Below are 15,501 nucleotides of genomic sequence, written 5' to 3'. Positions count from 1 at the left end.
CACACGCACACGCATAATATACGGCGAAAAGAGTAATGTACAGTAAGTGTAGGTACACGTAAACGTAACGAACGGTGCCCGCATAAGCCTTATCACAAATATCCCTCATGAGTGATTTTTTAACAATACAGGCAACGTGGGAAGAAGAAAAGTGCAAATATCAAACTTTACTGCCCCTTTTTCTTTCCCACAATGCCTTTCTACCATTGTGCAAAATCACGATAAGGCTTGTAATAAATAATGTACACGTACGTACTGTACTAGTAGGCTATATGGTCAACAGTCGGATACATGTAGGGTTTGGAGTTGGACGATCCGCGGAATGAAAATTGTCAGATTTTCCCATATCTTCGTCTAGTCTGAGGATCAAGGCCAACTTGAATTCAGCTTGCTCGGTGTGTAAAAATTGGTAAGAAGCGTTGAAAATGAGGCAAAATAGTGTTTTAGTGTTATAATGACCACTCCTTCAAGTTCATGTCCTTTCGACCATGGAAGCTGAGCTCGAACAGTCAGACTGTTGTGGCACTGGCGGCAGCCTAGCCGGCAGTACAGTGTATAGCTACATGTAGTACCCCAGACCAGTACAGGCTTACATGTACATGTATTTCTACAATACGTCACCCTGCCCTTGGATATGGATATCCGTTGCCGAGTTCCCATGAATGTCAATTTCAAAATGACCGAAGGTGTCTAAAGGCACATTTTAACTGTGAAAATGCCTATTCAGAATCAGGACTTCTGCGCTGAAAAACTTTTTGTGTGCGTGAAGTGCGCAAATCTCCACTACAATTGTACATGTATCAATCGTACTTCTACCCTCGGCGCGGGGGCATTCAGCGTCGGCATTATTGCTGCAATTGTTTGCTTTTCTAATACAATTTGAAGAATTTGCAACGGAAATTTAGAATTTGTAACATAAATTTTGAATAAAATAGTTTTAAGGTCTAATGTGATGGTTATAACTCTTGGAGAATTGAAACTCGGAAAGAACATCGATAAAACTTAAAAGAATGAATCCACCAAAAAATGAAATTTGCAATACCCATTTTGTGATTCCTTCGACAAAATGCAAATTTAAGTAATAAGATGAATGTCGAAATTGTTGCAACATTTAAGATTGGGCTATTCATGGAGGAAGGAGGGGATGGGCTCTTCAAGTTCTAGTTAAAAAAAGTAATTTCTGTCTGGATTAAAAGGTGTAAGGTGCTGCAGTTACATTGTTCTCATCTGGTTCTGTTGGCATTTGGCATCTTTAATGAGACTGGAAAAATGGAGTCAATTACGAGTAAAATGGAGCAGTACTACAAAATGAGACTTTTTTGTTTCCTCTGAAAACAAAATCATTCTTTTTATTTTTATTCATAAACAAAGTACTTTAAAGACCATCATAGAAACCATTTCTTGATATCGTGATAATAGAGACTCCACTTCCACTTGTTTAAGATGTGCACACAGATTTTCTGAGCTGACGCAGAGGAAAATAAATTGAACCACAAACAAAATTTATGAATCAAGTCAAAAAGTAAGAGTTAAACAAGGATAGGATAATTCAGGAAGGTGATCAAGCACTCTTTATTTTGATCGGGAAATGTGAGAATTACTGTAATAATAGAGTAACCCATCCTATACCTATGCCAAGTCAACAAACGAGTCTAGTCTTTGCTAAAAGAAAATGAAAAATTAGGCATAAAACAAACCCAAGTAGGATAGAGTTGTCTTTATTGTATTCACTGGTGGTTATATGGAGATGGAATTGGGGACTTCATTTGAGGAGGCCCTGTTCTTAAGGGAGACATTTTAAATTTGGGATTCACCTTGGTAGATCATGACTTAACATCATGCTCAATAACTGTACTACTTCTGTCAGGTTGATACGGCAGAGTTTTGAGTGTTGAAGGATACAGCAGGGTTTGGGGGTTTTTTAGTGTTGAGGGTTATGGCAGGGCTTTGAGTGTTGAGGGAAATTATGACGGGGAAACTCTCTTCCTTTCTCATAGTTTTAACAAATGATACATAATTGGTGGATACAAATTTGCATGGCCAGTATATCGGGAGCTGGAAAGTCACATTTTCTCACAAATTACAATTTGAACTCCCCTCCCCAAATAAGGTCAGTGCAGTACTGACCAGTTTTACAAGATTAAATGATAAAAAAAAGAAAATGAGGGTTAATGTGTGTATGTAGTGACTAAGCTTGGTCATGTTGGTAGTGATACAGGACTGTACATGTACTTAGCCTCTGTTAGCTCGACTTCAAAAAGGGAAAAAACCTGTCACGAAAGTTGGATATGCCAATTGTTATTCACACCAATTTAGGGTACTCCACCATAACTGACTTGCAGTTTCCTACATCGGCCACTGCTTTTTATACAGTTAAAAAGGATACTTAAACTACAACACAAATACCCACTTTTTTTAGCATGTTGACTGCTGTGCACAATTTCAAAGGGGCATTCCCATTTGCTAAGCATTGTACGCATACGCGTATATTTCACAGTTATTTTTCAGGTGCTTGTTTCAACATGAGCATTTAATGATGTACACCTGCCACACTGCCAGCAGTGTACTTGTACTCTTCGGTGATGCCCGTGTATTCGACAGACCTCGGTACAGATGATGCCACACTTTGTTTACGTACACTGTATGTGTTTTTTGTGGTGCTCAGTGGACCTTGGCCCCCACTGACTCCACAGAAAAGTGCATATGTAAACAAAGTGTGACATCATTGGTACATAGGCCTATTTACTTATAAAAGCCTTTCATTTTCTATGAGTGTATTCGTGGTGGAATTTGGTACACCTATGACTTACGAGTATACTTGTAGTTGGCAGTCAACATGTTAAAGGTACAGTCAATGTCATTCCTGCGTTGTGTTTATTTGAGGCAACAGAAGTGCCCAAAATCTAAAGAAGGGTACAGTACTTTACATCCTGGTCTTATGAACTCTGTGAATCTTATCCATTCCGAGAAAAACAATATTTAGGATCTCGATTTCAAAACAAAAGTTCCAGGGTCATATTTTTCATTTGCACCTGAAGCGGCCGAGACATGCCCTCTTCATCAGCTGATTGCAACCACACAATGTTGCATACTGACTCAGCAAACTACAGCAACTTCATTATATTTGCATTGGGTCATGACAGCAATTTTCAAAAGTGTATCTTTACACATTGGAAATGACCTTCCGCTGTCTTTTTTGTTTTGTGAGCATGACAGCATTCCTGAATGACCAATTGCACAGGGAGCTTACTCCCATAAGTATCTTTAAATCAAGTGTAACTTACAATCATTTCATTCATTAATTTATGGATAGCTACAAATATTGGAATGAACCTATATATGTGTTTATGTACACTACTCATGCCTTTATCTCTGGGTCATTCCATGAGGTTGGGGCACAATTTGCGATGGTGTCCTTATTACATGGATAACTTTTACCATCTATCATGACCTACATGTATAGAGTAGATCGTTTACTCTCTAAAAATAACACACACCTTTGTATTCAGCCTTGCAAGATGTATAACAATGTCAATTTGGAATCCACACGCAGGGAAATTGCTGTTCATTTTTACGGAACCCATGTAAAAAATTTGGACACCGTCGCAAATTGTGCCCCAACCTCATGGAATGACCCCTCTACAAATGTTTTGAAATGTACATGCAATTCATTACTGAGATACTGAGACAGCTTTTCCTTCAATTTTGAACAGATACAGCATGAAGTCTGTTCAGGTTGCATCTTCAATCGCTGTTAGCATTGTTTCAGCGGTAGGACTTGTCTGGGCAATTCGTCAGTACTATCGCAGAAAGCAGCAAACAGCAGTCAAGGCTTTTGGCCTTGAACTGAAGCAGACAGCATTTTGCGTTGATGAAAATATTTATCTGTGCAACAATGGCTCATTTGCAGCTGTGCCTCGTCAACTTCTACAACAGCAGCAAAGGTACGTAATAATCATCGTCATGCATTAGAAATTTGCATCATCTCCCGATGTTTCATGTAAATTCCGCTGTAAGTTAGTCACTACATGATCAAGGCAAACAACATATGGGGTAGTTATTACATGTACATGTATGTTATGCATGCACACATTACGAACATTTGTAAATATTTTTATCATCACTATGGTAAATACAGCCACTTTCAGGTATACATTGACTGGCTTGATGCCTTGATGTTCTGTGAAAGTTGAAGAGGTACATGTACATATGTGATATTGCTTGCAACTTCAGATTCCTTCAAAGTGGCAAACCTTGGACAATTCAGAATGATTTAACCCGAAAGTTAGGCCAAGGCAGGAATAACTTTTAGTTGACCTGCATGCTAAACTAATTCCATAGGTTTTCAAGTATTGTTTGTAAATGACACGTTTTAAAGGTGACCATGAAAGGTACATGTACTGTACTTGTATAACGCCTGAGTGTGGAACAGGAGAACAAACCTTTTAGTAGTTTGCCTTCCAGCCACTTGTTATACTTGTCAGAGCATGCCTTTAATTATGGATAAATTACTTGACCTAATTTACTTTAGATTGATGGAAGAGAGAGAGAGAAATGCTGAATTGTGGTATAGGAGGCAGTATGACCCCAAGCATTTTCCATCTGAAGGAGGTTTGAATCTCTATGGGCAGGCTGTGATGGCTGTAGCCGACTTTGTTGGTGCCAAATTTGAGAATCTGGTGCTTGTTGAGAATACTACAGTGGGTAAGTACATGTACATGCCGACCGTAATTTTAAATCGAGATTGCTTAAATTCTGGAACATCAACTGAAAATAATTCAGACTTTGTCAACTTCAGAGTGAGCCAGTAAGGTATAGCAATATTGTCATTTGAAACAAAGCAAACATGAAAGTCAGCATGATGGCCACACTGATAGGTCAGACTCGTGCGTGCTTTGCCATCCATAAATACCCTCTGGACACACTTTATTTCAGCCATGCGGTGTTGGAATACTGAAATGGCTCATCGTGAATTACATTTAGAAGCAAACTGTCGCTCAATCTGCACTCGATCTGCACTCACAGTCAAACTAGAAAAATCAGGCTGTATCTATGATTACAGTACTTAGGCCGAAACAAATGTTCAGTTGCACAGGTACATGTATCTCCTCAGACTGTGATTTTTCCATTTTGTTTGCAAAATACAATGCACCGAGAGGTGTTCTTTCTCAGCAACATGTAGCCCTTTGGAAACCACCAGGGGCTATGAACGTGATGTTTCAGGCTCTCTGTGTAGTTTTCACCATACCCTAGACAGATGAACATTCTCAGATTCATCCACTCAGCTTTACAAGAAAGATGTTCGATATACAAACCACTCCCCCTCTTTTTAAAATATGAATAAATTGGACAACCAATATGATTTGTTTCACATCAAGGCAACAAAACATTTCATGGCATTTGTGATGTGATGGTACCCAAATAATGAATGGTTTCAGGTGCAGCAGTCTAAGAATAATGTCATGAGGTGTGAGGCTGAGCGCTCTTTTTCCATGAAGCAAAGCTGAGTAGAGTAGAACATGCATTCTGCCATCTCACAAAATTCTTATCACTTGCAAGAAAAACATTTAGTTTTGCCTGAATAAATCTTCATCATCTGATTGCCAACTTGTAAACTCTAGTGCAATCGAAATATTTAAGTCAGTAGTTATAAGCCGTGAAATGGGGGCCTGTGCCACGAGTGATGTTTTTATTTTCTGATCTTGCATTTGTGACGTTAAAATGCATACCCATGAGTTGAAAACGAATTCTTTTGTTTTCAATCAACCAGGCATCAACAGTGTATTGAAGAATTTGCCACTGAAGAAAGGGGACAAGATTCTTCTGACTTCACACAGCTATGGAGCAGTCATTAAAACAGTTCAAGTTGTCTGTGAACAGACAGGTACAATACTGGTCGGGTACAGTACTACATTTACTAGTATTTGTAGGGATTTGTGGGCTTTTGAAGGGTCCTTGCTTTCCTGAGTACATAAATTATCATTTTATCCCACTTGGTATTTCTGTTCCATTGAATCACTCAAGACAGTATTCCAAACTTGTAATAAAGTAAACTTTCGCTGCATTGTGTCAGCTTGAGAAAGATGTGATGGTATGATGTCATATAAGAATGTTACCTTAGAGAAACAGCTTCAACTTGCCTTCAGAGTTAGAACTAGTCATACATACATGTACTTGTTTACAAGCCATCTTGCTCAGCTTCAGGAGTACAGGGTGAATGCAGTGTTTACCTTTTATTAAACAAGAAACACGGTGGCTTATGGGAAATCACACTATTTAATCTTCCTCTCACTAACAAATGCACCAAAGGTCTGATTTTATTTAACATTTGGAATGTGGTATCTTTGTGGTCTTTCAAATTTGATCATAGATCTGTATTTAAAGTTATGCACAGGAGCATGTTACTTGTCATCAATTTTAAAAAGCCCATTTTACTTTGGATACCATTCTCTGAAGGGTAGCTGCAATCAATTTGTTCTAATACAAACTTTCAAACGCACCTTTGTGTCTTGGGTAATCTTATTTTCAACTTTTGTTTCACTATTTCAAAGGGCATTTTACTGCATTTTGGGTTTTTATGCTAATTAGTAGCAACATATTCATGAGCGAAATGTGATGTTATTCCAGGAAGAAGCTTCAAAGTTGCATAGGTTTGTGCACTGACAAAATATCCTCCATTGTTGTAGATTATGCTGGACTCAGCTTTCCCTTTGCTGATTCATTGTTTGTGTACAAAGCAACAAGCAAGCCTCAATCCCTTTCTCCTAAATGTATTCAGTCAGTAAATTCTTGGTGCACAATTTGAATATAAAAGATAATGCACTGAACTATATCACTTTCCTAGATGACTAGAGCAGTTGTCCGGGAAAGTATGGATAATTTTTATTGTTTGTAAAATGTGCACTTTTTAATGCATGTAACCTAATAGGAATGTAAAAGAGTTTTCAAATATCAAAGGAGAATACCAAGTTGAAAATTGTGTCTAAGAAAACACATTTCAGCTACACTTTAAGAAATATACATGTATGTACAGCTGAAAATCCAGGGAAGTAACGTACTGTTTTTCAGATTTGAAAATTTCAGTTTCAAGATTGTCCTGTATTGTTTGCCCTCCAGCAATGCTTTATTCTGAGAAATGGCACCTTTCAAACTATTTAATTCAGTAGAGTATTGCGAACATGCATTTTCAATCAGGAAGTTTCACTGGAACATTCTTGAGGGATTGGCAAATATCCGTGTTAACCATATTTTCTGAGTTTGATACTCCTAAATGTTTGAAGTGTTGGCTGATGTCACATGAAAGTTTGGTACATGGGGCAAAATTAAACTTACATCCCTGTCCTCAATTTGCTGTGTGCCAACATGGATTGTGGCTGAATGGTGTACATATTACACAGTTCACCAATAGCAGATTTGCTCTTAGCATCAGCATTGAAATTAGAAATATAATGCAATTGTCTGTGTTCACTTCATAGGCTCAGAAGCAGTGACTATCAAGATTCCTATTCCAATCAAATCTGAAGAGGACTTCATCAAGTTATACTCAGATGCACTCGAGCAGCACAACATCAAAGTGGCTGTCATAGACCACATCACCAGCCCCAGCGCAATTCTGTTGCCCTTGGAGAGACTAGCAACATTATGTCATAAGAAGGAAGTACTGGTTATTGTTGATGGTGCCCACACACCTGGCCAGGTGCCTCTTAATCTGGAACAGCTGCCTGTAGACTTCTACGTAGGTATGTTAGCCAGTTACCTTCATATGTGACCTCTTAGCCACACTCAATCACAGCATACAACTGATTAATCATTTCTCTTCCTATTAAAAGCATATTTACATGCACTAAATAACTGTTGCCAGAGATCTTGTAAACATGCACAGTAGTCTGCATACTGGGAGGTGGCTGATGACTGGTTAATCGCCATGTACCTTGAGTCACTGCTGGTGAACATACAAGCAGAATAATCCTCCATTTGCTTTGTCCCCGTACTAAGTTCATGAAGTCTGTGGAGGTGGACCATTTGTGTTGAACTGGACTACTGTAAAAGGGTGTGCCATACAAATATAACACAGTTTGAGGTTGCGTGGTCAATTTTAGCCCCTTGAGGTGCTGAAACTTGACAAACTAGTTTCTGAGGCCAAGTTCATCAACTTCAAATACCGAAGACTATTCAACTGAAATAATCCATGATAAGTTTGTTCACTATACCTCGTAAAAATCTTGTAGATTTCTGTGAAATAAAACATAGTTTTTGTGTTACTTTTTCTACCATATTTTTTGTACATGGATGGTACATGTATACCTATGTAGGTGTACTACAACCACATGACAGTCCCTTAGTGACTCTGTACACTGCATGCCCAGATGCATGAGCACATAAGTTTTTGTGTGTCACATAAGAGGCGCTTTTTTAGGGATTGAATAACAAAGGTCTTAATATCATGGTCCCTGTATCTCAAAAATACGTAATCTTTTTTAGGCAATCTACACAAGTGGTTGTTCTGCCCAAGAAGCTGCGCCTTGTTGTGGGTTCATCCAAGCCATCAGGATAGCTTCCAACATGTTATAACCTCACACCATGCATCGGCATCAACCTTAATGGAGAGATTCTGTTTCATTGGAACCCGTGATAATCTTCCATACTACCTAGCTCCTTCAGCCATCAAGTTCCATCAAGACCTAGGTGGACTAGTAAGTGCAATTTGAAGGATCATCTTTTCGTGTTTGTGGCCATGCTATGGTATACATGTAACAATGTGAGCTAAATTGAGATAGAAATTTCACCACACTGTCTATGGCATAAGCTTTATGAAGTGGATGCATGTCTTATTTATCAAAATATTTGGTTATCTGATCTTGAATATAAATCATACTTAATTAGAAAATTAATTAGACAAAAACACTGAAAACAGACAAGAAAAAATGTGATAAACAGTGAAGACTAGACTGAACATCCAAAACATAAGTAAAGAGTTGAAGATCATGAAAATGAGCAGTAACAGGAATAGATACAGAAGTAAAGGCGAGATAAAGAGTGAAGTAAAGGAAGACATTGTCTAAAGATGGGAAGCATGTAACATATCTCACATATTGTGAGAGGAGAGCTCTTTTGTAGGAGGACTTGAAGCGGCCAATGGATAGCATTGTTCTGATTTCCTTATCAGTGGTGTTCCACAGACGGGGACCATAGAAGCTAAGAGTAGAACGAGAGCACAGGGTGTGTGGGTGAATGGAAAATCGTTATTAAAGCAATTACCTGTGGAAATACATTCATGTTAACTTCGAACCCTACAAATCATTCAACCAGGAAAATCTTAGATATAAATATTTAAATGCAAACTAAGCTGAATTCTTGAATAGCATACTATGTACATGTAAGATGTATCAGAAATCTAAGTCAGTAGAGGGACACCACCTTTCATGTATGTTTAATGCTTAATCTGTACAGATTCCATAGATCCAGTCTGTAGTGTGCTGGTTTGCGCATTCAGGTCCAGGGATAAATATATGCATGGTAATTACGCTGACAGATATTTTACATTTAATGCAGCTCCTAACAAGATCAGCATAATTTAAGAAGTTTTAATTTCATGTTTTTCATTTCACTTGGTGCGCCAAGGCAGTCTTTTACTGAATGTGTTGATTTATTCTTTTACACTCTATGCATATGTCTAAACAATGTATTCACATTTGAAGAATTGATTGTGCTCTTCAATCACCACAGGAGGCCATTGCAGATTATAACTCCAGCTTGATTGGATGGGCTGCAGATATGATTGCAAAGGCTTGGAAAACAGAACAGATGGCTATCCCAGCTCAAATGAGGGCACCATTCATGGCTGTTGTGGCTGTACCCGAGACTGATGCCTACCCTGGGTGTCCTGAAACTTGTGGTAAATTGATGGCTGATGTATTCTACTGCAGTGGAGTAATGGGGGCATTTTCCTTCTTCAACGGAAGGCTGTGGTGTCGCCTCTCAAGTCATGTTTATAATTGTAAGGATGATTATTATAAACTCAAGGACGCTGTGCTGCAAGTCATACAGAAAGATCAGTAGGACAGCACAGGTATATATTATTTAGATACATTAATTGCTTTATATGCTCAAGACTACTCTTTGAAAATTGCATTTATGCATGTATGCAAATTGAGATTGAAATCTGGTAGTACGTGCAGTCTGAAATATTACGCTTCTTCCATCAGTTGTTTACAAATGCAGTATGCTTTACAAATTTTGGAGCCAAAACTCTGAAGATATAGAGGGTTTGCATAACTGTCATCTTGCAGGCAAAAGCTTTTGTTCCACAGGGTTGGCACAAGGGAGGTTTCCCTATGGAACAAAAGAAATGCTCTGCAAGATGGCTACAGCACAAAGCCTGTATTGAATTATTTGAGGCTGTGGTGTTGCCTCTCAAGTCATGTTAACCACTACCTGCCGGGCGACCCGTTTTCGGGTATATAAGCTTTATATGCAGAGCCGGGGAGCCCGGAATAGAGGGATTAGCGTCGATCTGCGCACTTCCGCGTTTTAAAACGAGGCTGTATGTGTCAGCTTCAATTCTTAATACGATCAGACGATTGAAAGTAAGGAGTTAAAACACAAAATACATAAAGATATGTTAAATTCAGACTTTTCAGGCTGCAAATTTTTGAGGAAAAGTCTTTCAGGATGACTCGACACGTAAAATCAAAAGAAAAAGTAATGACAATTGACTGCGAACTAACGTACCTGCGATGGTTGTGTATCTTGTGCAGTGGGCGTGGTTTAACCTAGAGTGGCGTCACACTTACGATCCAGATACTTTATGTACTGTGTGGACTCCGCGGGCGGGCGCGACTTAGTTCAACACAGAGAGCCTCGGTTTCGATGCAGATATGCGCAGATGGCGCTAATGTGAAATCCCTCTATGGGACAAAAGAGTTGGGCCTTATAACAAAAGACAGTGCGCAGCACAAAAGACTCAGCTGCTGGGCATTACCTACATTTTTTCGTTCTCAATAGTGGAGATAATCCAGCCTTGTTTTGAAACAGTATACCATGGTTTGAGGCATTTAGAGCGAGCGGATTACCACAGGGGACAAAAGCACTCCATCACCGCAGCGATGAGCCGCACAGCACCACTGCACGCTAATCTGGCCCCTAGTGAAAAGAGGTCAGCCGTGCACTGTGCCGGTTTCGGGAACAAAAGATTCTTGTGTAACACCGCACAATCTGGGCTCTTTTTCCAAGGCTGCAGGCCTAGCTGAAATATTCAGGAGTCAATGAATTTTACCTGTCAGCTTTAGAGTAGTGCCCAAAGAGTCCTTCATTTTGGTATAAACAGCTATTAACCACTACCAGCTGGGGACTCCGAAATCGGAGCCTTATGGTTTATATGTGTGGCCGGGGTCTCCGAACTCGGACAAAGGAAACAGGGCCCTGTAACAAAAGACCGTACTCCGAACAAAAGACCAGGCTGCTGGGCATTACCGGCATTTTTCACTCTCAAAAGTGGTGATAATCCAGCGTTATTTTGAAACTGTATACCAGGGTTTGGGGTATTTAGAGCAAGCGGATTACCGACGGGGACAAAAGCTCTCCACCACCGCAGCGATGAGCCACACAGCACCGCTGCATGCTAATCTGGCCCCTATTGAAAAGAGGTCAGCAGTGCACTGAGCCAGGTTCGTGAACAAAAGACAGTTGTATAACACCGCACTATCTGGGCTCTGTTTACAAGGCTGCAGGCCTGGCTGAAATATTCGGGCGTCAATGAAGGTCACCTGTCAACTTAGAGTAGTGCCTGAAGATTACTCTGTGTGGCTATAAACGACTGTTAAGTGGAATGATGAATTGTTGAAGGATTTTGAAAACGGAAAAAATGATAGTCATGCCGGCCCAGCATCCTCAACATTGCAAAATGCCCCGGCACGAAGTGGTTAAATGAAATGATGAATTTTTAAAGAATTTTGAAAACGGAAAATCTTGAAAATGACCCGGCATCTTGTCTTGCTCAAGAAAAATCCATCGGGCAGCAAGTGGTTTTAATTAATAATTGTAAAGATGTGGGGATGCTGTGTTGGTATGCATACCAAGTAACCAGAGTTAGTTAGAAAGTAGAGGTGTACACCTTTAAAATGCATCAATTATTAAACAACTAAGGATTGTTCTATGCATATATATATAACATGTGTACAAATTGATATTGAATTGGATATTGAATTATCGAATAACATTCTGAAATGTACATTGAACAGTTAAAATGCAAAACAAAATTACAGTTATAAGGCAGTAAATCAGTCAGCTTTTGGGGCAAAATGCAAAGTAGATGTGAGCCTATGTAATGCAGGGTTGAGATTTCTCAGCTTTTCAGCTGATTTCGGCTTTTTTTGTTTGGATGTCAGCTTTTTTTTCCTCACTGGCTGTGTACAAAAGTAGATTTTCACATTTCAGCTTCTTTAGTCTTTTTCATCTGTTTTTATCATTGGTCAATCTCATCCTTGGTAATACCAGTGTCTGTCCATTCTGTCTGTCTGTGATTGTCCACAAAATATTTATGTTTTTATTGTTGGTTACCTGGTAATGTAACCATCACAACTGGCTGATATATACATGGCTACTGTGGTCCCTGTCTGGTAATCTTTGTCTGCTTCTTTCTCACCATGAGCCTTAGTTGCTTTTGCCATTCACAGCTTAACTTTGACCATATGGTCAACCGCTGCTGAGTTTGATATGTGGTGCCCTTAGACCAGGGTCAAAGCCCACGTAGCATTTTATTGTATATATACAGACCTGCCAGCCTTAGGGATTACAAAACTGTAGTTTGAAACTTCACAATTTTTTTTTCATTTAAAAGCTGTTTTTAAAAGTACATATACCGTTGTATTAGCAACATTAAACCTTCATAAGCTCTTCTAGTATAGATAGGTTTTCCCAGCCAATTTATAAAAATGCGCTGTTTAGTTTGTAAAATAAAAATTCAATTTGGTGTGAATTTTGAAAACGACTTACAACCTGGTTTTATTTTCGCAATACGAGCGTTCAACTTCGTTTTGCATCCTTCAGGTAAATAAATGTGCCTTACATTTTATTTGAGAGGTTACAAATAAGTGATGGTTTTTTATTTTGATGTATTCATTACCAATTGTAACCAATGTGCAATGTTATTCACCAGAAATCTGTGTTCATTCATTCATTGCAAGAAGGCCATGTGTGAACTTTTATGTGATTGTGGCAAAACCGTAGCATAAGAAGAAAAGGTTACCTCAGCATCGGTGTATGTATAGGATTCATACAATAGTCGGTAATTTTAAAGACAGCATGAATGGTCTAGTTCAGTCATGAATATTCAAACATTTAACCATTCAATTACATTTCTAAGAATATAACTTCCGTTAGCACACAAACAAATTCAAATTTTTGACCAGCAAACTTTAAATAACACTTCGCAAGTAATTGCCTGCATATTTTGCGAAATAGATTGAGTTCAAATTAAGATGAATGCAGGATTGCAGAGGTACAAAAATGAATGTCAGTATTCTAAATTAGTGCAATATCGAGAAATCAAATGCTGAATTTATACGACTGAATGCACCCTCGCTGAAATATACTTTTCATTTGTCAAATAGAAACAGGGATTTCTATGTTTGTTCCATTTCACTCAAAAACGGATGCTGCTATTAGTAATTCATTTATTCATTCATGTAATTCATTTGTTTATTCATTAATTCATTCATTCCAAAATTGGCAGGGAAACCTAATGTGATTTACTAGACAAGTTTACAAAGGTTTAAAGATCAATTACATGGTATTTCATAATTTCACTATTTGTGAAATGTAGTTATATTTAAAACAATAGGCCTATGTTATGTAAAAACTTAAAGAAAGATTGCTACTGGTGTCAACAGCAGGAGTTAAAGTCTTCCTTTGCAATAATAGTCATTGGCAGCATCCAATTAGAAGCTTGTTTTGATGACGGTTCTGTAATTAAAAACTGTTTCATAATTTCGGGGCAAACGCGCCTGCATGCATGAGCACAGTGCTTGCTCGCAATTAACTGTGAATTAAAGAGGTTGCACAGTGACAGTAAATTGCTTTTACAGCAACAATGTTGATCAACACTGGATCGAATGATTAAACTGAACTGTTCCAATTTGAACCCGAGTAAGGTCCTGATAAATTTCAGGCCACAATCATTTGCTGAGAATGACATTTATAACACGTTTTTCTCTGTTCTTCTGCTATAAAACCCCTATTACAGCTGCTAGGTTAAGAAATTCAAAAGAACAAGATCCATATTATGACATCATCAAATCATTAGATTTGTTTGCCGCCCTCATTGATGTATTATTTTTTACTCCGAGCATTCTCGTGGTGGAACTGAACTCCCCAAATGACAAAAGTCTCGGTCTCGAAGTCCTGGTCTTGAAGGAGTAGGTTTCGGTCTTGGTCTCGTATGCCTTGGTCTCGGTTTCGGTCTTGGTCTCGGATATCAAGGTCTCGGATACAACACTGATAATCATATCTCTGAGAAAATCATTCCATTTCTCATGTAATGCCTATACCATTGGTTCATCTTTTTGAAGTTCCAAGTTAATATTGAAGAACAGTGATGTTCGTTAAAAAAATGAGCAGTAGTGTTTGTTTCAGTCATCTGATACTAGTGATAGTATTGCATTATATTCTGCAGCCTTTGTGGTTACTTTCATGCCTTGTTTTGGTTTTTAAGGCTGTTTTACTTGTTAGCTTAGATTATGAGGTTGATGTGCTTGGCTTTGATATCTTCTTGGTGGGAACTGTTTTCTTACCTGGGACTTAAGCTGTACTTTTCTGTTTGGCAGCAATCACACCACCACAACCAGAACTACTGATGAATCTGGTGTAGTTTTCTTGACAGTTCGAAGCTGAATTATGGAGATTATGTACATGTATGTACCTATTGCCCTAGCAAATCCACTGCTGCTCTTTGAACTCCAGTTGTTTGATATTATTCTTGGCTTTGATTTGACATTTTTTTCTTGGATTGATTTGAAATCAATTCTAATCACTCCTTTTTTTTTCTCTGACCCATGACCAGCTTCCTGCTTCACATGTGCTAGCCATACTGGCCACTGTTCCAATGATCAGTTCAACTTGAAAGCTTTTCAAGGGACTACAATCATGTGCATATATGAGTTTTAGGATTTTAATTTTGCTGTATGACAAGTGAAGGATCCACAGTGCTAGGGCCTTTACTGGTCAGCCAGGGAGACCTGTTGTCTGAGGATGCCTTCGTGGTGGCATTTTGCATTCTATAAGACAGTTGTGCATTGATGGTAATATTGGTGAAAGTACCCAGAATAAATGGCTTGACACCCCAAAACCAGAGAAAAGAGTGAGAATTCTTATGTTGGTGTATGAAGGACTCAAGATATTCCCATATTCCCAGAGAGCGGACCCTATGGGGCTCCTCTCCACATGAGACAAAGCAAAGCCAACAGAGCTGCTCCACGTACAATCAGTGGAACCGATGGGACTTCT

General features: G+C 38.8%; 1 protein-coding gene across 1 annotated transcript; it reads left to right on the top strand.

Annotated features, from left to right (window-relative positions):
* Window positions 1-53: 53 nt before the first annotated feature.
* Window positions 54-15,353, top strand: LOC110981588 (uncharacterized). The gene is made up of 7 exons (XM_022239249.2): window positions 54-409; window positions 3,714-3,944; window positions 4,532-4,704; window positions 5,771-5,884; window positions 7,476-7,739; window positions 8,482-8,693; window positions 9,727-15,353. The coding sequence occupies exons 2-7, from the start codon at window positions 3,721-3,723 to the stop codon at window positions 10,057-10,059; spliced, it is 1,320 nt and encodes a 439-aa protein (XP_022094941.2). The 5' UTR covers window positions 54-409; window positions 3,714-3,720; the 3' UTR covers window positions 10,060-15,353.
* Window positions 15,354-15,501: the final 148 nt, after the last annotated feature.

The sequence above is a fragment of the Acanthaster planci genome, linkage group LG11 (assembly GCF_054643075.1).
Source record: "Acanthaster planci isolate LZ-2023a linkage group LG11, COTS_SCS, whole genome shotgun sequence".
NCBI classification, from domain to species: Eukaryota; Metazoa; Echinodermata; class Asteroidea; order Valvatida; family Acanthasteridae; genus Acanthaster; species Acanthaster planci.
This window is presented reverse-complemented; position numbering and strand designations above follow the sequence as displayed.

What these genes read in the sequence shown, in the direction of transcription:
- LOC110981588 (XM_022239249.2), top strand. Translation starts at nt 3,721, where the DNA reads ATGAAGTCTGTTCAGGTTGCATCTTCAATCGCTGTTAGCATTGTTTCA. An exon ending in TGTTGAGAATACTACAGTGG is followed by an intron (nt 4,705 to 5,770) that starts GTAAGTACATGT and finishes TCAATCAACCAG; the next exon opens with GCATCAACAGTGTATTGAAG. An exon ending in ATCAAGACCTAGGTGGACTA is followed by an intron (nt 8,694 to 9,726) that starts GTAAGTGCAATT and finishes CAATCACCACAG; the next exon opens with GAGGCCATTGCAGATTATAA.